Raw genomic sequence first — 26,501 nt, 5'->3', positions numbered from 1 at the left:
GGACAATCCTATCAAACGAAAATTATACCCAGTTCCAGTTCACCTTAGGGATGCATTTGACCGAGAGGTAGACAAATTATTAAAACTAAAGATCATTGAACCTTCAGTATCTTCATATTGTTCACCAGTAGTCATGGTTAAGAAGGATTATAATTCATATAGACTTGCTATTGACTTCAGAGGCCTTAATGCTATAACTCGGTGGGATGCTGAGCCTATGCCCTTAATAGATAGCGATCTACACAAATTTTATGACGCTTCCTTCTTTTCAGAGATTGATATTGCGCAGGCATATCATCAAGTAATGTTAGATTCTTCTTCTAAGCAGTACACCGCTTTTCCTACACACCAAGGACTGATGCAATGTAGAACTATGCCCTTCGGTTTGATAACTGCCTGTGCTACCTACGTGAAACTGATGAGGTCTTGGGTAATATGCCAAATGTTTCAGTTTATTTTGATAACATTTACGTAATGACATCCACGTGGGACGAACATATCCAAACATTAACATCAGTTTTGCATAGGTTACGCTCACATGGCCTCACTGCCAAGCCGAAGAAATGCTTCCTTGGGTATAACAAGATTAGATATCTTGGACTGATACTTTCTAAAGCTTTATTAGAATTTAAATTCCCCAAAACCAAGAAGCTCATGCGTAGCTTTCTTGGTTCTGTAAATTTTTATGCACGGTTTATCCCGAACCTTACTGATCTTACAGGCATCTTATCTGACTTCCTTAAAAAGTCTGTGAAGGAACCTCTTGAACTTTCCGACGTAGCTTGGGAAAAGTTTAATGAGATTAAAAGCATCTTTTCGAAAGACCGTATACTTAAGATTCCAGATATTAATAAAACATTTTGTTTAAGAACTGATGCCTCTAATACTGGCTTAGGTGCGGTGCTACTACAATACCATGATGGTACTCCCTTCCCTGTATGCTTCTTAAGCCGGAAACTCCTTCCCGCAGAAACGAGATACTCCACCATAGAAAAGGAATGTTTGGCCCTTGTGTGGGGAATCTCCAAACTTAAATTTTATTTGCTGGGAAAAGAATTCATTTTAGAAATGGACCACAAACCTTTGATATACCTAGAAACTTTTAAGGGAACCAACAGTCGCCTCTTGAGGTGGACATTGGCACTCCAGGCTTTTAAGTTCCATATTGTGTATATCAATGGTTCATCCAATTATTTCTCTGACTGGTTAAGTCGTGACAGTCAGTAGAAGATTTCTTGCCTTATGCGACTTCCATACCTGGACTTTACCTGGAGAGAGTTCCGGGGGTCAACGCCCCCACGGCCAGGTCTGTGACCAGGCCTCCTGGTGGATCAGAGCCTGATCAACCAGGCTGTTGCTGCTGGTTGCACGCAAACCAACGTACGAGCCACAGCCCGGCTGGTCAGGAACCGACTTTAGGTGCTTGTCCAGTGCCAGCTTGAAGACTGCCAGGGGTCTGTTGGTAATCCCCCTTATGTATGCTGGGAGGCAGTTGAACAGTCTCCAGCCCCTGACACTTATTGTATGGTCTCTTAACGTGCTAGTGACACCCCTGCTTTTCATTGGGGGGATGTTGCATCCTCTGCCAAGTCTTTTGCTTTCGTAGTGAGTGATTTTCGTGTGCAAGTTCGGTACTAGTCCCTCTAGGATTTTCCAGGTGTATATAATCATGTATCTCTCCCGCCTGCGTTCCAGGGAATACAGATTTAGGAACCTCAAGCGCTCCCAGTAATTGAGGTGTTTTATCTCCGTTATGCGCGCCGTGAAGGTTCTCTGTACATTTTCTAGGTCAGCAATTTCACCTGTATTGAAAGGTGCTGTTAGTGTGCAGCAATATTCCAGCCTAGATAGAACAAGTGACCTGAAGAGTGTCATCATGGGCTTGGCCTCCCTAGTTTTGAAGGTTCTCATTATCCATCCTGTCATTTTTCTAGCAGATGCGATTGATACAATGTTATGGTCCTTGAAGGTGAGATCCTCCGACATGATCACTCCCAGGTCTTTGACGTTGGTGTTTCGCTCTATTTTGTGGCCAGAATTTGTTTTGTACTCTGATGAAGATTTAATTTCCTCGTGTTTGCAATATCTGAGTAATTGAAATTTCTCATCGTTAAACTTCATATTGTTTTCTGCAGCCCACTGAAAGATTTGGTTGATGTCTGCCTGGAGCCTTGCAGTGTCTGCAATGGAAGACACTGTCATGCAGATTCGGGTGTCATCTGCAAAGGAAGACCATATGTTAGAACTTTTTCCTCGCCTATTCTTCTTATACTCCTTGACTATAAGTCTTGGTATGGGGGAGTGTGAGGGAAAAGTTCAATAGATAGGAGTAGCGAGGGAGTATATAGTAACAATAGTTTCATTGCCGGCTACTTGTTAAGGTAGGGTAAGTCAAGCTCCCACTATTCCTACCTTTTTTCCCCTCCCCGAAAGTGATAGTTTCATTGCCGGCTACTTGTTAAGGTAGGGTAAGTCAAGCTCCCGCTATTCCCGCCTTTTTTCCCCCACCCCGAAAGTGATAGTTTGACTTCCGGCTGCTTGTTATGGTAGGGTCAGTCTAGCTCCCACTATCCCTTCCCCTCCTTCTTCCCCCTTCCCCTCCTTCTTCCCCCTTCCCCTCCTTCTTCCCCCTTCCCCGAAAGGTGACGTGTGGGGCTCCGGTCCAAACAGTAATCACTAGACTCACAGCTCCCAGCACTACTGTAAGTACATGCCTGCCTTGTATTCTAGTGGATTTATTGGTTGAAAGCTTCACTTTTGACCAATAACAAACTTAGTCCTTTCAGTCTTGCTCTAGGTTGACTGTTGTAATAATCGCCACATCTTTTAGGTATTGTACTTATCATGGAGAGTGATTTCTTAAGCAGTGGGTAACCTGTCTATCTTTCCAGCTTGGATGACAGAGAGGGTCACCTGCCAATCAACGAGCAGAACTGATGGAGATGGACTAACGTCCTGAGACTTCCCCTTTTTGGATTTAATTACCTGAGCACCTGTATGAAATTGCAGGACGTAACCCCTCATCATTGCAGCGGTAAAGAACCTGCTTTCCTGTCATCGAGATTGAATACTCAAGGCTATACTGTGAAGAACTAGCCAGTGGGTTGTAACCAACACCTGCGACCCCCCCCCATCATCGGCAACGGCTACGATTTCAACACTCAGTGTCACCAACACCAGACACCCCTATATATATTAGCGTTGAATTCAGTTATCATTTATATTTTTCATTTTTCATTTTCTTTATATGTAGGATTAATATTTCATATTTAAGTGTTTTATATTTTCTATATAATAAAGTGTTTATGTTTGTCTGTTATTATTTCTTTTTCTATTCATTAATTTTCCTGAGGAGGAGCCAGCCTGGGTAATACTGTCTGAAGTTGTTACAGGGCTGAGTAAGCCTTCACATACACTCTCTTGGTTAGCAATGTCGCCAGCCTTGAAGTGGGCAATTAGTGTACAGCAGTATTTTAGCCTAGAGAGAACAAGCGATTTGAAGAGAATCGTCATGGGCTTGGTGTTCCTAGTTTTGAAGGTTCTCATTATCCATCCTGTCATTTTCCTAGCAGATACGGTCTTAGAAGGTGAAATCCTCTGACATTATCACTCCCAGGTCCTTTACATTACTTTTTCGCTCTGTTGTATGGCTAGAATTTGTAGAATACCCTGATACAGTTTTAATTTCCTCAAGTTTTCCATATGTTAGTAGTTGAAATTTCTCTTCATTGAACTTCATATTGTTTAGAGTGGCCCATTTGAAGACTTGGTTGATGTCCGCTTGGAGTCTTGCGGTGTCTTCGATGGAGGACACTGTCATGGCAATTCAGGTGTCATCCGCAAAGGAAGACATGGAGCCATGGCTTACTTCTCTATTTCAGATATGAGGATGAGGAATAGGACAGGAGCGAGTACTGTGCCTTGTGGAACAGAGCTTTTCACTGTAGCTGTCTGGTACTTTACTCTGTTTTCTATTACTCTTTGTGTTCCATCTGTCAGGAAGTTATAGATTCATCTACCAATTTTTCCTGTTATTCCTTTGTCAGGCATTTTGTACGCTATTACACCATGGTCACACTTGTCGAAGGCTTTTGCAAAGTCTGTGTATACTACATCGGCATTTTGTTTATCCTCTATAGCATCCAGGACCTTGTCATAGTGGTCCAGTAGCTGGGACAGGCAGGAGCGACCTGTTCTAAACCAGTGTTGCCCTGGGTTGTGTAACTGATAGGTATCTAGGTGGTTGGCGATCTTGCTTCTTAGAACCCTTTCAAAGATTTTTATGATATGGGATGTTAGTAATGTCGGTTTGTAGTTCATTGCAATTGCTTTACTGCCACCTTTGAAGAGTGGGGCTATGTCTGTTGTTTTTAGTGATTGTGGGATGACCCGTGTCCATGCTCCCTCTCCATAGAATGTTAAAGGCACATGATAGGGGCTTCTTGCAGTTCTTGATGAACACTGATTTCCATGAGTCTGGGCCTGGGGTAGAGTGCATGGGCATGTCATTTATTGTCTTTTCAAAGTCTTGTGGTGTTAAGATAATATTAGAGATTTTTGAGATGACCAAATTTTGGGTCTCGTTCATAAAGAATTCATATGGATTATCGACCCTTTGTCTGAGTAACGGCTCACTGAACACTGAGTCGTATTGGAACTTTAGTATCTCACTCATTTCTTGGTTGTCATCTGTGTATGTCCCATCTCGCCTAAGCTGGGCCCAGTACTGGATGTTGATCTGAGTGTATTGTCTTTGATAGGTTTACATTACGTGTCAGATCGTCGTTGTTAGTGAAGATGAGGTCCAACGTATTTTCTAGTCTTATAAGCTCTAATATTTGCTGGTTTAAGGTGAATTTGGCGCAGAGATTCAATAGCTCGTGTGTGTGTGTGAATTTTCATCTGAGCTGCTTCCTGGGGCGATCTCTGCTAAAATGTTATTTACTACACTCCTCCATTTTAGGTGTCTCAAGTTGAAATCTCCCATAGCAAGATGTTTGGGGCAGGAGTTGTGAGTTTTTTCACACAGTGGTCAATTTTCAGAAGCTGGAATTGCTGGGAAGCTGCATCTGGAGGCTTGCATATATAAGAAAAAAAGACACAATACCGCGACTGGAACAATACACAAATAACCCGCACATAGAAGAGAGGAGCTTATGACGACGTTTCGGTCCGACTTGGACCATTTACAAAGTCACACTAACAAAAAGGAGAGAAGGAGGGAGTATATATAGGCCAGTAGACACTGACGGGAGCAAGAGAAGTAGTGGTGGTAGTAGTAGTAGTAGTGAAGTCAGTCAAATACTGAGAAACAGGCGAACTGCAAGGGAACTAGAGACCCACAGAGGATAGCAGCAAGAACACAGAGGGAGGGGGGGGGGGAATAATAATAAAGGACAAATACCCAAGGCAGAAGAAAGAAAACCCAAAGGAGACAGAGGAAAGACGGAGAAGGAAAACAAAGAATCAGGTTAAGTCACGGGTGTTCTGAAGTTTGGAGCATTTTACAATGTATTGGGAAAGGAAGGCATCAACAGAGACAAAGCCACGTCTAAGATTCATACAAGGAAAGTTGTGTATAAGGGAGAACTCAACCAGACGGCGACTGTGAAAGTTAGAAGTAGGGTAGACAGTTTTAGCAGAAGACCAGTCAATAGGAAGACTGTGATCTCTGACATGACAGAAAAGAGCACTGTTGGTGTTGGCAACCAACAAGAATTCGAAACCATGTCGAGGATTCGAACCCATGTCGTTTTGGCCCACCTCATGGTGAGCGAAAATCACACATGATGTTCTAACCCACGGGACCACGCAATCCTACAAGAATGACGCACCCAGCAGAGCTAGATGTTTGACAGTCATCTGAGGACATGGTGGTATGGGCGCACTTGAGCTAATTTCATTCTACTCCTTAAACCACAGACATTAAAGATTGTTGAATCACTTACTTCAAGATTCTTCCTCTGAAATTCACTCATTATGAAACAATCTTAACACCCGTCCCTCACTCACTCTTACTACTACTCACTTATACTTCCTCACCTATTCATTTACCAGCAGATGTAATTTACACAAAATTACCCTTCCTGCACGGTTGCCATGAGTACGCTAAGAGAAAACACAAGTGTCCGGGGCCCAAGACTATTCAGCAGCCTCCCACCATGCATAAAGGGAATTACCAATAGACCCCTGACTACCTTCGAAAAGGAGTTTGATAGATACATAAAGTAAGTGCCCGTTCAGCCGGGTTGTGGTTACGTGTGGCCAGCAGTACCAGCCTGGTTGACCAGGCCCTGATCTAACAAAAGACCTCTGGTGAAGGACTGGGCCGCAGGGGCGTAGCTCCTCGGAATGACCTATAGGTAATCTCCACTTAGGAAGAACCCAAATGAGGGTCACAGGATCCCCGCGACCCTCATCTGGGTTGCATCTCGGAGTTTGGGAACTGCCGTTCTAAATTTTTTTTTTTGTTCAGAAAAAACACTAATTACGGCACATAATATATTCTGATTTTTTGCTATTATGTCATTTATAATAATATCAAATATTTTGACATGAAATAACTGTTTATATCACTTTTTATCTTGGTGTAAACATGATACAATAAAAAGCAAAATCAAATTTCATTCTGTCTTTTTTATAATTGTTAGGCACAGAAATTCTGTATATCCGCTCCTGCTCAAATAAACTATGAATATTAAAATTTATTATGCCTCTCGAGGAACATTAATAACATCAGTGACACTGACAAGATCAGTTAAGCGAGCTTGTCTTTTGTTTGTATATTAGTAAATATGAATTTTATGATCAGTAACAGCATCTTCTTGACGATGAAAAAAGTGACGATAACAGCCAGGAAGAGAAGCAACAAAACGTCCAGCATCAGGTACTCTATCCAGGAGAGGTTGGCAGCTGGAGACCTGAGCTGAGGCGCTCCTCCGTGACGGATCACATATTCCGTCCAAAACACTGCCCGCTCTTTTGGTGTCGTCAACTGGTCCCTCAGAGAGTTTGATAGTTCCTGCATGCTCCTCTTGTATCTTTAAAAAAATAATTCGTATAAATATATTCTTTAACACGCCGGCCGTCTCCCACCGAGGTAGGGTCACCGAAAAAAAACACTTTCACTATTATTCACACTATCACTGTCTTAGCAGAGCCGCACACATACGACAGTTTAGATGTTCCTCTCAACAGCAAATATCCCAGACTTCTCTTTTAGAGGGGAGGCACCGTACTTCCCTCCTCCCGGACTCATGTCCGGATAACCGGTTTCCCTGAATCCCTTTAAAAGATATTACCTTGCTCACACTCCAACAGCTCATCAAATCCCAAAAACCATTTGTCTCCACTCCTATCTAAAACACTCACCCATGCCTGCTGTATGCCCAAGCCCCTTGACCTTCTTTATCCCCTCTCTCTCCATCCTTTCCTAGTGCGACCCCTACCCAGCCTTCCCTCCACTACAGATATATGTATGTTTCAAGTCATCTTATTTTTCTCCATGCTTTTTAAATGACCAAACCGCCTCAACAACCCTTATTCAGCCATCTGGAAAATATTTTTAGTAACACCACACCTTCCGATCTCCAAACAACGAATTTTCTGTACAATATTTACGCCACACACATTCCCCTCAGATATGATATCTCCATTACCGCCAGCCTCCTCCTCGCTGCAACATTCATAACTTACGGTTCATACTCATATAAAAGTGCTAGTACCACTATACTTTCACATTCCCTTCTTTCCCTCCATGGATAATGTTCTTAATCTGCATAGATACCTCAATGCACCACTCACCTTTTTCCCTGCATCATCTTTTCACATAGTGGGTATGTTCATTCTCAAATGTTTGAAAACATTCATTTCCTCCATACTCCTTCCCTCCATTTCCTATCCAATTTTTCCTTACCTAACTGCTTTAATACCCTTATCACCTTACTCTTATCTATGTTCAACTTCCCTTACACACCCTCCCAAATTTGTAAACTAACCTTTGCAACTACTCTTAAGAATTCTCACAAAAGCGCAGAATCATCAGTAAAAAGTAACTGTGTCAACTCACATTTCATTTACTATTCCATATATTTTCCTACCCCTCTCCCCAATAACCCAGAGGACCACTCAATCCTACAAAGATGGCGCAGCCAGCAGAGCTAGCTGTTTTACCGACATACGAGGACCTTCGGTGTCGTGGGAACTTCTAGGCTAACTTTCATTCTCATCCCTGTTTGGTGTACTAGTCCACGAGCAACATATATATACTATTGTAACCACGAATGAGTGGTATTGATCAATAACAACAATGCACTAGCCAAGGACTCGAACCCATGTTGTACTGGCCCGCCTCATGGTGAGCTAGAACCACATGACGCCTTAACCAGCAGGACCAACCAATCCTACAAAGTAAGAGAGAAGTGAAGGTTCATAACGTAAAGGAGGAGCTAGAGAGATGGACAAGTGAGAGGAATGAGGTTGAAGAGGTATGGGGTAGATTTAAGAATGCAGTGTTTAATGTTCAGTAGAAATTTATTGATATATTTGGGTGGGTGCGGGAGGGAAGAGGAGTGAAAAAGTTAACATTAGAATTTAAAAAAAAGGAGGGGGAATTATACTGAGAAGATAAGAGGGGTTAAGAGAGTGTGGTTAAGGAAAGTAAAAGTGAGATGCTGTCAACAAGCTTTGCTGAGAATAAGAAAAAGTTTTGGAGTGAGATTTATACCCTGGGAAAGCCTAGGGAAGGAATGAACTAGACAGTTCAGAACAGTGGAAAAAAGTTATTAGATGGTGAGTCGGAGGTATCGGGAAGATGAAGCGAATATTTTCAGATTAACAAAAAACGTGTTATGAGCGAGTGGAGACAAATGGTTTTTATGACTTTACGAACTGTTGGAGTGTGAGCAAAGTTACTATTTATGAAGGTATTCAGGGAAAGCCGATTAGCCAAACTTTAGTCCCGGAGGTGGGAAGTACAGTGCCTGCCCTCTGATGGAGGAGAAGAGATATGTTGCAGTTTTTGAACTATAGTGTCGGTACACTTTTGGTAAGACAGTGATGGAGTGAGTGATGATGAGAAAGTTTCTTTTTTTTCAGGTGAGACTGCCTCGTTGGAAAACGTCCAATGTGTTAAAATTAAATATAAATATATATATATATATATATATATATATATATATATATATATATATATATATATATATATATATATATATATATATATATATATATATATATATGCAAGAAGATCACAGTAAACAGGTGATTTCAGAATATGCAAAACAACCACTCTGAAAGAATAGAGAAATTCCAAGCGCTTTCGTGACTACTCACATTATCAAGGAACTATGAAAGTAAAGCATCCAAGGAAGCTATATAAGGGGTCTGGTCGGCACCTCACTATCAGATCCCACAACGGTTTAAACACGTGACGTGCGGCGAGCCAACTTGGAAAGGTCCTTGGCACAACTCACCCCACAAACTATTCTACCCAAGAAATAAGAAATTTTAAAGATTATTTGTCCAGTGTATTATTAAATTCTTCCCAAATTCTATTAATTATAAATGGATCTAATTTATATAAACCAAAGGAAATATTCATATTATTGTCAAAACTGCTTTTTATGAAACAAGATTCAATTATATTCCTGTCGACCATGGACTTGCTTGATACTACTTTCTCAACTTTTTGAAAATCAATTGGATGGTTAAAATCTCTTACATGAATAAATAGAGCATTGGAATCTTGTCCAGTTCTAATGCTATATTTATGTTGTTTTAATCTTAGTTCGAGATTTTTACCAGTTTGACCGTAATAAACTTTATCGCAAATTTTACAAGGAATCTTATAGACACATCCATCAGCATTTTGGGGGGAATTCTTTATCAAAAGTTTTTTTACTGTATCGAGATTTTTGAATACAACTTTAATATTAAAAGTCTTAAGAAGAGAAGGCATATCAACCAAGTTTTCATGGTAAGGGAGAACCAACATATTTTTATTTGAATAAGGCTGGTTGTCCCTTTTTGGATTGTAAAAAGTATTTCTGGCAACTTTAAAAGATTTATCAATTACATTTCTTGGGTATTTTAAATCATTACCTATTTCATAAATTTTGGATATTTCCTCATCTATGAACTCAGGACTACAAATTCGTAAAGCTATCAGAAACATTGATGAGAAAACAGACAGTTTGACTCTATCTTGATGCGAGGAATAATAGTGGACATAGGAACAGTTATTAGTAGGTTTTCTGTAAATTTTAAATTTGAATTCATTATTACCCTTAATAATTAAAACATCTAGAAAAGGCAATGAGTTATTTTCTTCAAACTCAACAGTAAAGTTTATTGAATGGGCTAAGCTATTTAATTTTCCAAGGAAATGGTGTATATCTACATTTTTGGGCATAAGACACAAAATATCATCAACATATCTGAACCATTTAGCTCTATTAGGGAGGATTGTGTTAAGTAACCTTGTTTCAAAAAATTCCATGTATAGGTTACTAAGAACAGGTGAAAGAGGATTTCCCATACCAATGATAAATTTTACACTCAGAAGTTTGGTATGGCAATGGGAAATCCTCTTTCACCTGTTCTTAGTAACCTATACATGGAATTTTTTGAAACAAGGTTACTTAACACAATCCTCCCTAATAGTGCTAAATGGTTCAGATATGTTGATGATATTTTGTGTCTTATGCCCAAAAATGTAGATATACACCATTTCCTTGGAAAATTAAATAGCTTAGCCCATTCAATAAACTTTACTGTTGAGTTTGAAGAAAATAACTCATTGCCTTTTCTAGATGTTTTAATTATTAAGGGTAATAATGAATTCAAATTTAAAATTTACAGAAAACCTACTAATAACTGTTCCTATTATTCCTCGCATCAAGATAGAGTCAAACTGTCTGTTTTCTCATCAATGTTTCTGAGAGCTTTACGAATTTGTAGTCCTGAGTTCATAGATGAGGAAATATCCAAAATTTATGAAATAGGTAATGATTTAAAATACCCAAGAAATGTAATTGATAAATCTTTTAAAGTTGCCAGAAATACTTTTTACAATCCAAAAAGGGACAACCAGCCTTATTCAAATAAAAATATGTTGGTTCTCCCTTACCATGAAAACTTGGTTGATATGCCTTCTCTTCTTAAGACTTTTAATATTAAAGTTGTATTCAAAAATCTCGATACAGTAAAAAAACTTTTGATAAAGAATTCCCCCCAAAATGCTGATGGATGTGTCTATAAGATTCCTTGTAAAATTTGCGATAAAGTTTATTACGGTCAAACTGGTAAAAATCTCGAACTAAGATTAAAACAACATAAATATAGCATTAGAACTGGACAAGATTCCAATGCTCTATTTATTCATGTAAGAGATTTTAACCATGAAATTGATTTTCAAAAAGTTGAGAAAGTAGTATCAAGCAAGTCCATGGTCGACAGGAATATAATTGAATCTTGTTTCATAAAAAGCAGTTTTGACAATAATATGAATATTTCCTTTGGTTTATATAAATTAGATCCATTTATAATTAATAGAATTTGGGAAGAATTTAATAATACACTGGACAAATAATCTTTAAAATTTCTTATTTCTTGGGTAGAATAGTTTGTGGGGTGAGTTGTGCCAAGGACCTTTCCAAGTTGGCTCGCCGCGCGTCACGTGTTTAAACCGTTGTGGGATCTGATAGTGAGGTGCCGACCAGACCCCTTATATAGCTTCCTTGGATGTTTACTTTCATAGTTCCTTGATAATGTGAGTAGTCACGAAAGCGCTTGGAATTTCTCTATTCTTTCAGAGTGGTTGTTTTGCATATATATATATATATATATATATATATATATATATATATATATATATATATATATATATATATATATATATATATATATATATATATATATATATATATATATACATATATATATATATATATATATATATATATATATATATATATATATATATATATATATATATATATATATATATATATATAAATATATATATATATATATATATATATATATATATATATATATATATATATATATATATATATATATATATATATATATATATATATATATTCAACAAGTCGGCCGTCTCCCACCGAGTCAGGGTGACCCAAAGAGAAGGAAAATCCCCAAAAAGAAAATACTTTCATCATCATTCAACACTTTCAACTCACACATAATCACTGTTTTTGCAGAGGTGCCAAGAAGACAACAGTTTAGAAGTATATACATATAAAAGTACACAATATATCCCTCCAAACTGTCAAAATCTTAAACCCCTCTTTTAGAGTGCAGGCATTGCACTTCCCATTTCCAGGACTCAAGTCCGGTTATATAAAATAATCGGTTTCCCTGAATCCCTTCACTAAATATTACCCTGCTCACACTCCAACAGCTCGTCAGGTCCCAAATACCATTTGTCACGCCTGCTGGAAGTCCAAACCCCTCGCCCACAACACCTCCTTTACCCCCTCAATCCAACCTTTTCGAGGACGACCCCTGCCCCGCCTTCCTTCCCCTAAAGATTTATACGCTCTCCATGTCATTCTACTTTGATCCATTCTCTCTAAATGACCAAACCACCTCAACAAACCCTCTTCAGCCCTCTGACTAATACTTTTATTAACTCCACACCTCCTAATTTCCACACTCCGAATTTTCTGCATAATATTTACACCACACATTGCCATTAGACAGGACATCTCCACTGCCTCCAACCGCCTCCTCGCTGCAGCATTTACAACCCAAACTTCACACCCATATAAGAGCGTTGGTACTACTATACTTACATACGTTCCCTTCTTTGCCTCCATAGATAACATTTTTTGCCTCTACATATACCTCAATGCACCCCTCACCTTTTTTGCTTCATCAATTCTATGATTAACCTCATCCTTCATAAATCCATCCGCTGGCACGGCAACTTCCAAATATCTGAAAACATTCACTTCTTCCATACTCCTCCTCCCCAATTTGATATCCAATTTTTATCTAAATCATTTGATACTCTCATCAACTTACTCTTTTCTATGTTCACTTTCAACTTTTTTCCTTTTACACACACTCCCAAATTCGTCCGCTAACCTTTGCAATTTTTCTTTAGAATCTCCCATAAGCACAGTATCATCAGCAAAAAGTAACTGTGTCACTTCCGATTTTGTATATAATTCTCCATAATTTAATCCCACCCCTCTCCCGAACACCCTAGCATTTACTTCTTTTACAACCCCATCTATAAATATATTAAACAACCATGGTGACATTACACATCCCTGTCTAAGTCCTACTTTTGCCGGGATGTAGTCTCCCTCTCTTCTACACATCCTAACCTGAGCCTCACTATCCTCATAAAAACTCCTTACAGCATTTAATAACTTACCACCTATTCCATATACTTGCAACATCTGCCACATTGCTCCTCTATCCACTCTATCATATGCCTTTTCTAAATCCATAAATGCAATAAAAACTTCTCTACCTTTATCTAAATACTGCTCACATATATGCTTCAATGTAAACACTTGATCTACACATCCCCTACCCACTCTAAAACCTCCTTGCTCATCCGCAATTCTACATTCTGTCTTACCTCTAATTCTTTCAATAATAATCCTACCGTACACTTTTCCTGGTATACTCAGTAAACTTATTCCTCTATAATTTTTACAATCTCTTTTCGCCCCCTTCCCTTTATATAAAGGGACTATACATGCTCTCTGCCAATCCCTAGGTACCTTCCCCTCTTTTATACATTTATTAAACAAAAATACCAACCATTCCAACACTAAATACATATATGTCGTGCCGAATAGGCAGAACTTGCGATCTTGGCTTAAATAGCAACGCTCATCTTGCCATATAGGACAAGTGAAAATTTGTGTATGCAATAATTTCGCCAAAATCATTCTGAACCTAACGAAAAAAATATATTTCACTGTGTTTGTTTAGTATTAAATTATTGTAAACAAATCTAAAACATATTTAGTTGGGTTAGGCTAAAATAAATTGTTCTTGTTATAATAAGGTTAGGTAAGTTTTCTAAGATTCTTTTGGTGCAAAATTATAAATTTTTACATTAACATTAATGAAAAAAATATATCTTTAAAAGTAAAAGAGAAAATTTCAGAAAGGACTTAATTTTAAATGAGTTCTTGCTAATTGACCAGTTTTACATATTCGGCACGACATATATATGTATATATATATATGTATATATATATATGTATATATATATATGTATATATATATATATATATATATATATATATATATATATATATATATATATATATATATGTCGTGCCGAATATGTAAAACTGGTCAATTAGCATGAACTCATTTAAAATTAAGTTATTTCTGAAATTTTCTCTTAGACGTTTAAAGACATATTTTTTCAGTGATGTTAATGTAAACATTTACAATTTTGCACCAAAAGAATCTTAGAAAACTTACCTAACCTTATTATAACAAGCGCAATTTATTTTAGCCTAACCCAACTAAATATATTTTAGATTTGTTTACAATAATTTAATACTAAACCAACCCAGTGAAATATATTTTTTTCGTTAGGCTCAGAATGATTTTGGCGAAATTATTGCATACACAAATTTTCACTTGTCCTATATGGCAAGATGAGCGTTGCTATTTAAGCCAAGATCGCAAGTTTTGCCTATTCGGCACGACATATATATATATATATATATATATATATATATATATATATATATATATATATATATATATATATATATATATATATATATATATATATATATATATATATATGTCGTGCCGAATATGTAAAACTGGAAAATTAGCAAGAACTCATTTAAAATTAAGTAATTTCTAAAATTTTCTCTTATACATTTAAAGATATATTTTTTTCATTAATGTTGATGCAAAAATTTATAATTTTGCACCAAAAGGAACTTAGAAAACTTACCTAACCTTATTATAACAAGAACAATTTATTTTAGCCTAACCCAACTAAATATATTTTAGATTTGTTTACAATAATTAAATACTAAACAAACACAATGAAATATATTTTTTTCGTTAGGTTCAGAATGATTTTGGCGAAATTATTGCATACACAAATTTTCAATTGTCCTATATGGCAAGATGAGCGTTGCTATTTAAGCCAAGATCGCAAGTTCTGCCTATTCGGCACGACATATACATATATTCTTTCTTTCAACACACCAGCCGTATCCCACCGAGGCAGGGTGGCCCAAAAGGAAAAACGAAAGTTTCTCCTTTTACATTTAGTAATATATACAGGAGAAGAGGTTACTAGCCCCTTGCTCCCGGCATTTTAGTCGCCTCTTACAACACGCATGGCTTACGGAGGAAGAATTCTGTTCCACTTCCCCATGGAGATAAGAGGAAATAAACAAGAATAAGAACTAGAAAGAAAATAGAAGAAAACCCAGAGGGGTGTGTATATATGTGCTTGTACATGTATGTGTAGTGTGACCTAAGTGTAAGTAGAAGTAGCAAGACGTACCTGAAATCTTGCATGTTCATGAGACAGAAAAAAGGACACCAGCAATCCTACCATCATGTAAAACAATTACAGGCTTTCGTTTTACACTCACTTGGCAGGACGGTAGTACCTCCCTGGGCGGTTGCTGTCTACCAACCTACTACCTAATATACATATATATATATATATATATATATATATATATATATATATATATATATATATATATATATATATATGTATATATATATATATATATATATATATATATATATATATATATATATATATATATGTATATATATATGTATATATATTATATAATATATATATATATATATTATATAATATATATATATATATATATATATATATATATATATATATATATATATATATATATATATATATATATTTGTGTGTGTGTGTGTGTGTGTGTGTGTCGTGCCGAATAGGCAGAACTTGCGATCTTGGCTTAAATAGCAACTCTCATCTTGCCATATAGGACAAGTGAAAATTTGTGTATGCAATAATTTCGCCAAAATCATTCTGAACTTAGCGAAAAAAATATATTTCACTGTGTTTGTTTAGTATTAAATTATTGTAAACGAATCTAAAATATGTTTAGTTGTGTTAGGCTAAAATAAATTGTTCTTGTTATAATAAGGTTAGGTAAGTTTTCTAAGTTCCTTTTGGTGCAAAATTATAAATTTTTACATCAACATTAATGAAAAAAATATATCTTTAAATGTATAAGAGAAAATTTTAGAAAGGACTTTATTTTAAATGAGTTCTTGCTAATTGACCAGTTTTACATATTCGGCACGACATATATATATATACATATATATATATATATATATATATATATATATATATATATATATATATATATATATATATATATATATATATATATATATATATATATATATAGATAGATAGATAGATAGATAGATAGATAGTGGGTCATAAGGCTGTTGATGTGCCAAGTATCCAGTTAGACGTTAACTTAGTATTATTATAATCAAGGGGGAAGCGCTAAACCCGTAGGATTATACAGCGCCTGTGGGGGGGATGTGGAAGATGTTCAGGCTTAATTCGGGGAATTGGAGCACAGATCCAATTCCCTAGATCAAGAGCCCCTCACCAGTGCCAAGGAACCTTCCTTGAGAAGCATTAACTTAGTAAATAACGTTAAAAGCGTAGCTGACAAATAGAGAAATGGCACATATAGAAATTGCTACCTTTGTTAGTACGACTTTTGGCCTAAATGAGACCACGATGGACGTTCCTGATAAAACCTCGTGTAGGGAAACCTTGCATTAATGTTACTGTACGTGGTAACCTTAAACAGGAGGCTACGAACCCCTCACCAACTTGTAGTTAATAGTAAGAACCATCTACCAGTCATTTAAGCACTTGATTATTCAGGTAATTAGGTTTACCGAAATAGTTCCATCGGTTTATAATACTTACTCAGGGTTATTGATGATTTCTTGAATGGTCGTAATAATGCGATCAACTGATAACTCATGCCAGTTTAAGTACAATCCAATTCCCTTGCTAGCAATATTTTGAGCATTCCTGGGTTGATCAGCGAAGATAGGGAGAGCCAGGATGGGTGTAGCATGGTACATGGCTTCCTGTGTACTCAGAAGACCTCCATGACTCATGAACACCTTCACTCCTGGATCACCTTTGGAAAAATGTAATATATTTAAGAATGGTGTTAGTCAATATATCATTCTAAATTATTCAGAGCACAATTAGGCAACGTATTTGTATCACACTCGATAAATGGTGGACTGATTGTCTCGCACTCATACAGAGGACTAACAGAACAGTTCTTGTGGTTTATTTGAATATCATTGTTAATTATTCATATACGTTCTACAATATTGATGGTTGTTACACTAACTTAAAATATCCTGTTGAGGAAGCCAGGGCTTTGTGAGAACGTTGTCTGAAAGTCCAGGGAGATCACCTTCATACTTCCAGATAACCCGCTGCTCAAGTCTCCTGAAGGCTTCAATGAATAAATTGAGGTACTTGGTGGGCATTGCATGGCCACTAGTAATGGATCCTAAGCTGAAATACACAACACCAACTTCCCCGGCGCCCTCAATCCATGAACTGAGATCCTGAAAAAGCACGTGATTAATTATTAGTATATATAAGAAATTTAGTATTCATGGAGTATATGAAACAGACAATCAGCAGATCCACAACGAGGCACTTTGAATAGAAGAACTTGCTACAGTTTACCTGTTTCTAATGTTGTTATGACTTGAAAAGTGAAACTGATGTTTTCTCCCTGACCTCCTCTCTCGGTACAAATATTTAGAAAATGTTGCGATTTGGATGGTTAATGATGTTAAATGCCAGTCGATTACATTATGATCATTAAGGCTTCAAGATAACCTTTTCACCACCAGACACGAATATTTTAATCACTCTTCTCATATATTCGAAAAAATACACCCTACAGGGAATACACACACACACACACACACACATATATATATATATATATATATATATATATATATATATATATATATATATATATATATATATATATATATATATATATATATATATATATATATATATATATATATATATATATATATATATATATATATATATATATATATATATATATATATATATATATATAGTGGGTAAAAATGTTGTGAAGGGAGTAGTAAGTAAATTTGGGGTGCCAGGGGTAAATGAAAATGGGGAGCATTTAATTGAGCTATGTGTAGAAAGAGGTTTGGTAATAAATAATACATATTTTATGAAAAAGAGGATAAATAAATATACAAGGTATGATGTAGCACGTAATGAAAGTAGTTTGCTAGATTATGTATTGGTGGATAAAAAGTTGATGGGTAGGCTCCAGGATGTACATGTTTATAGAGGGGCAACTGATATATCGGATCATTATTTAGTTGTAGCTACAGTTAGAGTAAGAGGTAGATGGGACAAGAGGAAGGTGGCAACAACAAGTAGGAAGGAAGTGAAAGTGTATAAACTAAGGGAGGAGGAAGTTCGGGCGAGATATAAGCGACTATTGGCAGAAAGGTGGGCTAGTGCAAAGATGATTAGTGGGGGGTTGAGGAGGGTTGGATGAGTTTTAAAAATGCAGTATTAGAATGTGGGGCAGAAGTTTGTGGTTATAAGAGGGTGGGGGCAGGAGGAAAGAGGAATGATTGGTGGAATGATGAAGTAAAGGGTGTGATAAAAGAGAAAAAGTTAGCTTATGAGAGGTTTATACAAAGCAGAAGTGTTAAAAGAAGAGCAGAGTATATGGAGAGTAAAAGAAAGGTAAAGAGAGTAGTGAGAGAGTGCAAAAGGAGAGCAGATGATAGACTGGGAGAGGAACTGTCAAGAAATTTTAATGAAAATAAGAAAAAAATTAGGAGTGAGTTAAACAAGTTAAGAAAACCTAGGGAACGTATGGATTTGTCAGTTAAAAACAGAGTAGGGGAGTTAGTAGATAGGGAGAGGAAGGTATTAGGTAGATGGCGATATTTTGAGGAACTTTTAAATGTTGAGGAAGAAAGGGAGGCGGTAATTTCATGCACTGGCCAGGGAGGTATACCATCTTTTAGGAGTGAAGACGAGCAGAATGTAAGTGTGGGGGAGGTACGTGAGGCATTACGTAGAATGAAAGCGGGTAAAGCAGCTGGAACTGATGGGATCATGACAGAAATGTTAAAAGCAGGGGGGATATAGTGTTGGAGTGGTTGGTACTTTTGTTTAATAAATGTATGAAAGAGGGGAAGGTACCTAGGGATTGGCAGAGAGCATGTATAGTCCCTTTATATAAAGGGAAAGGGGACAAAAGAGATTGTAAAAAATATAGAGGAATAAATTTACTGAGTATACCTGGAAAAGTGTACGGTAGGGTTATAATTGAAAGAATTAGAGGTAAGACAGAATGTAGGATTGCGGATGAGCAAGGAGGTTTCAGAGTGGGTAGGGGATGTGTAGATCAAGTGTTTACATTGAAGCATATATGTGAACAGTATTTAGATAAAGGTAGGGAAGTTTTTATTGCATTTATGGATTTAGAAAAGGAATATAATAGAGTGGATATGGGAGCAATATGGCAGACGTTGCAAGTATATGGAATAGGTGGTAAGTTACGAAATGCTGTAAAGAGTTTTTATGAGGATAGTGAGGCTCAGGTTAGGGTGTGTAGAAGAGAGGGAGACTACTTCCCGGTAAAAATAGGTCTTAGACAGGGATGTGTAATGTCACCATGGTTGTTTAATATATTTATAGATGGGGTTGTAAAAGAAGTAAATGCTAGGGTATTCGGGAGAGGGGTGGGATTAAATTATGGGGAATCAAATACAAAATGGGAATTGACACAGTTACTTTTTGCTGATGATACTGTCCTTATGGAAGATTCTAAAAAGAAATTGCAAAAATTAGTAGATGAGTTTGGGAGTGTGTGTAAAGGTAGAAAGTTGAAAGTGAACATAGAAAAGAGTAAGGTGATGAGGGTATCAAATGATTTGGATAAAGAAAAATTGGATATCAAATTGGGGAGAAGGAGTATGGAAGATGTGAATGTTTTCAGATACTTGGGAGTTGACGTGTCGGCGGATGGATTTATGGAGGATGAGGTTAATCATAGAATTGATGAAGTAAAAAAGGTGAGTGGTGCGTTGAGGTATATGTAGAGTCAAAAAACGTTATCTATGGAGGCAAAGAAGGGAATGTATGAAAGTATAGTAGTGATAACACACTTATTTGGGTGTGAAGCTTGGGATGTAAATGCAGCAGCGAGGAGGCGGTTGGAGGCAGTGGAGATGTCCTGTCTAAGATCAAAGTGCGGTGTAAATATTATGCAGAAAATTCGGAGTGTGGAAATTAGGAGAAGGTGTGGAGTTAATAAAACTATTAGAGGGCTGAAGAGGGGTTGTTGAGGTGGTTGGTCATTTAGAGAGAATGGATCAAAGTAGAATGACATGGAGAGCATTTAAATCTGTAGGAGAAGGAAGGAGGGGTATGGGTCATCCTCGCGAAGGTTGGAAGGAAGGGGTAAGGGAGGTTTAGTGGGGGAGGGGCTTGGACTTCCAGGAGGCGTCCATGAGAGTGTTAGATAGGAGTGAATGGAGGCGAATGGTATTTGGGACCTGACGATCTGTTGGAGTGTGAGCAGGGTAATATTTAGTGAAGGGATTCAGGGAAACCGGTTATTTTTATATAGCCGGACTTGAGTCCTGGAAATGGGAAGTACAATGCCTGCACTTTAAAGGAGGGGTTTGGGATATTGGCAGTTTGGAGGGATATGTTGTGTATCTTTATACTTATATGCTTCTAAACTGTTGTGTTCTGAGCACCTCTGCAAAAACAGTGATGATGTGTGAGTGAGGTGAAAGTGTTGAATGATGATGAAAGTATTTTCTTCTTGGGGATTTTCTTTCTTTTTTGGGTCAGCCTGCCTCGGTGAGAGACGGCCGATTTGTTGAAATATATATATATATATATATATATATATATATATATATATATATATATATATATATATATATATATATATATATATATATATACATATATATATATATATATATATATATATATATATAAATATATATATATATATATATATATATATATATATATATATAAATATATATATATATATATATATATATATATATATATATATATATATATATATATATATATATATATATGTATATATATATATATATATATATATATATATATATATATATACATATATATATATATATATATATATATATATATATATATATATATATATATATATATATATATATATATGTCGTGCCGAATAGGCAGAACTTGCGATCTTGGCTTAAATAGCAACGCTCATCTTGCCATATAGGGCAAGCGAAAATTTGTGTATGCATTAATTTCGACAAAATCATTCTGAACCTAACGAAAAAAATATATTTCACTGTGTTTCTTTAGTATTATTTCAGAAATTATTTAATTTTAAATGAGTTCTTGCTAATTGACTAGATTTACATATTCGGCACGACATATATATATATAATATATATATGCCTATTCGGCACGAATAGGCAGAACTTGCGATCTTGGCTTAAATAGCAACGCTCATCTTGCCATATAGGACAATTGAAAATTTGTGTATGCAATAACTTCGCCAAAATCATTCTGAATCTAACGAAAAAATGTATTTCACTGTGTTTGTTTAGTATTAAATAATTGTAAACAAATCTAAAAAAATATATTTAGTTGGGTTGTGCTAAAATAAATTGCTCTTGTTATAATAATGCTAGGTAAGTTTTCTAAGATTCTTTAGGTGCAAAATTAAATTTTTTTATATTAACATTAATGAAAAAAATATTCGAAATTTTCGAAAGGACTTAATTTTAAATCAGTTCTTGCTAATTGACCAGTTTGACATATTCGGCATGACATATATATATATATATATATATATATATATATATATATATATATATATATATATATATATATATATATATATATATATAGATATATATATATATATATATATATATATATATATATATATATATATATATATATATATATATGCAAAACAACCATTGTGAAATAGCAAAATTCCAAGCGATTTCGTGACTTCCCACATTATTATATAGTTCCTTGATAATGTGAGAAGTCACTAATGCGCTTGGAATTTCTCTATTCTTTCACAGTGGTTGTTTTGCATATTCTGAAATCACCTGTTTACTGTGATCTTATTGCATATATATATATATATATATATATATATATATATATATATATATATATGTATATATATATATATATATATATATATATGTATATATATATATATATATATATATATATATATATATATATATATATATATATATATATATATATATATATATATATATATATATATATATATATATGTATATGTATAGAGAGAGAGAGAGAGAATAGAATAGAGAAATTACAAGCGCTTTCGTGACTACTCATATTATCAAAGAACAATAAAAGTAATGCATCAAAGGAAGGCATATAAAGGCATATAGAATGGGCTAAGCTATTTAATTTGCCAAGGAAATATTGTATATCTATATCCTTGGGCATAAGACACAAAATATCATCAATATATCTGAACCATTTGGCTTTATTAGGAAGGATTGTGTTAAGCAGCCTTGTTTCAAAAAATTCCATGTATAGGTCACTAAGAACAGGTGAAAGAGGATTTCCTTTTGCCATACCAAACTTCTGAGTGTAAAACTTAACTTATCATTAAATACAAATTTTGCATCATCAACGCAAAGTTTAATGAGTTTAATGATAGTAGGAACTGGCAATGGTAAATCATAATTAACGAGTTATTCAGATAAAAAAACTTAAATCATCAACAGGAACTTTCGTAAACAATTAACTAACATCAAAACTAACCATGTTAAAACCATTTAAGTCAGTCAAGGAGCTTAATTTATCAACAAAATCTATGTTATTTTTAACATTAAAGTTAGAAATTTTGCCAACAATAGGTCTCAAAATGTCAACAAAGCATTTGGATAATTTATATGAAGCTGATCCTATGGCGCTAATAATTGGTCTGACTGGATTCCCTGGTTTGTGTGTTTTTATTAGTCCATACATGTAAGGTAAAGATGGATTAGTGGAAGTAAATTGTTTGATTAATTCTTCTTTGCCTTTCAGTAGAAGTTTTACTGTTTTATTGAAATCGCTGTTAACAGTTTCCCGGGTATTTTTTCTAAGTTTACAATAGGTTTCAGTATCATCTAAGAGATTATTCCTTTTTTCTTGGTAATCATTTTCTTTCATAATTGCTATTGCATTTATTTTATCTGCTTTAGTAAGGGAATCCAGTCAGACCATTTATTAGCTCCATAGGCTCAGTTTCATATAAATTATCCAAATGGCTTGTTGACATTTTGAGACCTATTGTTGGCAAAATTTCTAACTTTAATGTTAAAAACAACATAGATTTAGTTGACAAATTAAGCTCCTTGACTGGCTTAAATGATTTTAACATGGTTAATTTTGATGTTACTTCCTTGTTTACGAAATTTCCTGTTGATGATTTATTAAGTTTCTTATCTGAAGAACTCGTTAATTATGATTTACCATTGCAAGTTCCTACTATCATTTAAACTTATTAAACTTTGCATTGTTGATGCAAAATTTGTTTTTAATGATAAGTTTTACACTCAGAAGTTTGGTATGGCAATGGGAAATCCTCTTTCACCTGTTCTTAGTAATCTATACATGGATTTTTTTGAAACAAGGCTGCTTAATACAATCCTCCCTAATAAAGCCAAATGGTTCAGATATGTTTATGATATTTTGTGTTTTATGCCCAAGAATGTAGATATACACCATTTCCTTGGGAAATTAAATAGCTTAGCCCATTCTATAAACTTTACTGTTGAGTTTGAATAAAATAACTCATTGCCTTTTCTAGATGTTTTAAATATTAAGAGTAATAATGAATTCAAATTTAAAATTTACAGAAAACCTACAAATAACTGCTCCTAAGTACACTATTATTCTTCCCATCCAGATAAAGTTAAACTGTCTGTTTTCTCATCAATGTTTTTGAGAGCTTTACGTATTTGTAGTCCAGAGTTCATAGATGAAGAAATATTCCAAATTTATGAAATAGCTAAAGATAGAAATACTTTTTACAATCCAAAAAGGGACAACGAGCCTTATTCAACTAAAAATATGTTGGTTCTCCCTTACCATGAAAACTTGGTTGATATGCCTTCTCTTAAGACTTTTAATATCAAAGTTGTATTTAAAAATCTTGATACAGTAAAAAAAACTTTTGATAAAGAATTCCCCCCAAAATGCTGACGGATGTGTCTATAAGATTCCTTGTAAAATTTGCGATAAAGTTTATTACGGTCAAACTGGTAAAAATCTCGAACTAAGATTAAAACAACATAAATATAGCATTAGAACTGGACAAGATTCCAATGCTCTATTTATTCATGTAAGAGATTTTAACCATCCAATTGATTTTCAAAAAGTTGAGAAAGTTGTATCAAGCAAGTCCATGGTCGACAGTTTTGACAATAATATGAATATTTCCTTTGGTTTATATAAATTTAATAATACATTGGACAAATAATAAATTTTAAAATTCTTAATTCTTGGGTAGAATAGCTTGTTCGTGGGTTGTGTGAAGGACCTGTCTAGTTGGGCCAGTGGACCTGCTGCAGTGTTCCCTTTCTTATGAGTCGCGCGTCAGGTGCTGCTTTGTTGTGGGATGTGATAGTGAAGTGTGGTCTAGACCCTTTATGTGCCTTCCTTTGATGCATTACTTTTATTGTTCCTTGATAAAGTGAGTAGTCACGAAAGCACTTGGAATTTCTCTATTCTTTCACAGGGGTTGTTTTGCATATTCTGAAATCAACTGTTTACTGTGATCTAATTGCATGCCTATATATATATATATATATATATATGTCGTGCCGAATATGTAAAACTGGTCAATTAGCAAGAACTCATTTAAAATTAAGTCCTTTCTGAAATTTTCTCTTATGCGTTTAAAGATATATTTTTTTCATTAATGTTAATGTAAAAATTTTTAATTTTGCACCAAAAGATTCTTAGAAAACTTACCTAACCATATTATAACAAGAACAATTTATTTTAGCCTAACCCAACTAAATATATTTTAGATTTGTTTACAGTAATTTAATACTAAACAAACACAGTGAAATATATTTTTTTCGTTAGGTTCAGAATGATTTTGGCGAAATTATTGCATACACAAATTTTCACTTGTCCTATTTGGCAAGATGAGCGTTGCTATTTAAGCCAAGATCGCAAGTTCTGCCTATTCGGCACGACATATATATATATATATATATATATATATATATATATATATATATATATATATATATATATATATATATATATATATATATATATATATATATATGGTCAATTAGCAAGAACTCATTTAAAATTAAGTCCTTTTTAAAAATTTCTCTTATACGTTTAAAGATAAGTTTACAACAATTTAATAATAAACATATGCAAATAAAGATATATTTTTCGTTAGGTTCAGAATGATTTTTGTGAAATTATTGCATACACAAATTTTTTGCTTGCCTTATTCGCCAAGAAGTGCATCGCTATTTAAGCCAAAATCGCATGATATATTAAAACTGATATATTAACACTATAGAACGTAACACTGGAAACTACAAAATTTCAAAAACATTGGCACCACCAACCCAACAACACAGGAGTCACATAATTTCATCGTCTACCCGTCCTCAACCCAACATGACATTCTCCAGGTTACCGTGCGTCACTCACACCTCACTCTCCGCCTATATATATAATGTCTTTCTACCTCTGTATGTTAGACACACTCTCCCGGTTGCTACTATTTGCGTCGTACACTATCTGAGTATCACACCTTCAACTCTCCACAAAACGCAAGAATGTCGGTTGTCAAGATGAGCTTCTCCAACAGAGTCAAGATAAAACCATCCAGTGGTACGATCAATGACTCCACCAAGCTTGCCCTTGCTGTGGTAATCAGGGGTCTACAGGTCAAGATTAATACGATCCTCTCACTCCACGAAGCCTTCTTTATTTTCTGTGAAGACGATGTTGAAGCTGAAAAACTACTGACCTCCTCCGCTTTGTCCACTCTATCAGACCGTGGCTTCAAAGTCATGTCCTCTCCTGCCTTACGGGCTAAGTGGACTGTCTTCTTGAAGAGACTTGACAAACTGATTACCATACAACCTGCTGAAGACCTAAAGACCTCCATAGAAGAACAAAATCCCTGGGCTACAGTTGAAAGCATCACCAAGATTCCTACTGCCTCCTCCATGCTGAAAATCACTTTTACTGATGTGACAATGGCTACTCAAGCTATGGCTGAAGGCCTGGCCATGTACTATTAATTCATTAACTCCAGTCATATTGAAGC

The 26,501-nt window shown here is 35.3% G+C and overlaps 1 protein-coding gene across 3 annotated transcripts in view; it reads right to left on the bottom strand.

Annotated features, from left to right (window-relative positions):
* Positions 1-6,616: 6,616 nt before the first annotated feature.
* The window catches only part of LOC128691074 (UDP-glucosyltransferase 2-like), a 56,640-nt gene continuing 36,755 nt past the window's right edge, over positions 6,617-26,501 (bottom strand). For all 3 annotated transcript variants that reach the window (XM_070089237.1, XM_070089236.1, XM_070089238.1), the window contains 3 exons: positions 17,439-17,661; positions 16,997-17,216; positions 6,617-7,040 (listed from right to left, as the gene is read on the bottom strand). In XM_070089237.1, coding sequence (XP_069945338.1) covers positions 6,758-7,040; positions 16,997-17,216; positions 17,439-17,661 — 726 coding nt within the window. In that variant the 3' untranslated portion in view covers positions 6,617-6,757. The remainder of the gene's footprint in view (positions 7,041-16,996; positions 17,217-17,438; positions 17,662-26,501) is intronic.

Source organism: Cherax quadricarinatus, chromosome 27 (genome assembly GCF_038502225.1).
Source record: "Cherax quadricarinatus isolate ZL_2023a chromosome 27, ASM3850222v1, whole genome shotgun sequence".
Classification (NCBI taxonomy): domain Eukaryota; kingdom Metazoa; phylum Arthropoda; class Malacostraca; order Decapoda; family Parastacidae; genus Cherax; species Cherax quadricarinatus.
This window is presented reverse-complemented; position numbering and strand designations above follow the sequence as displayed.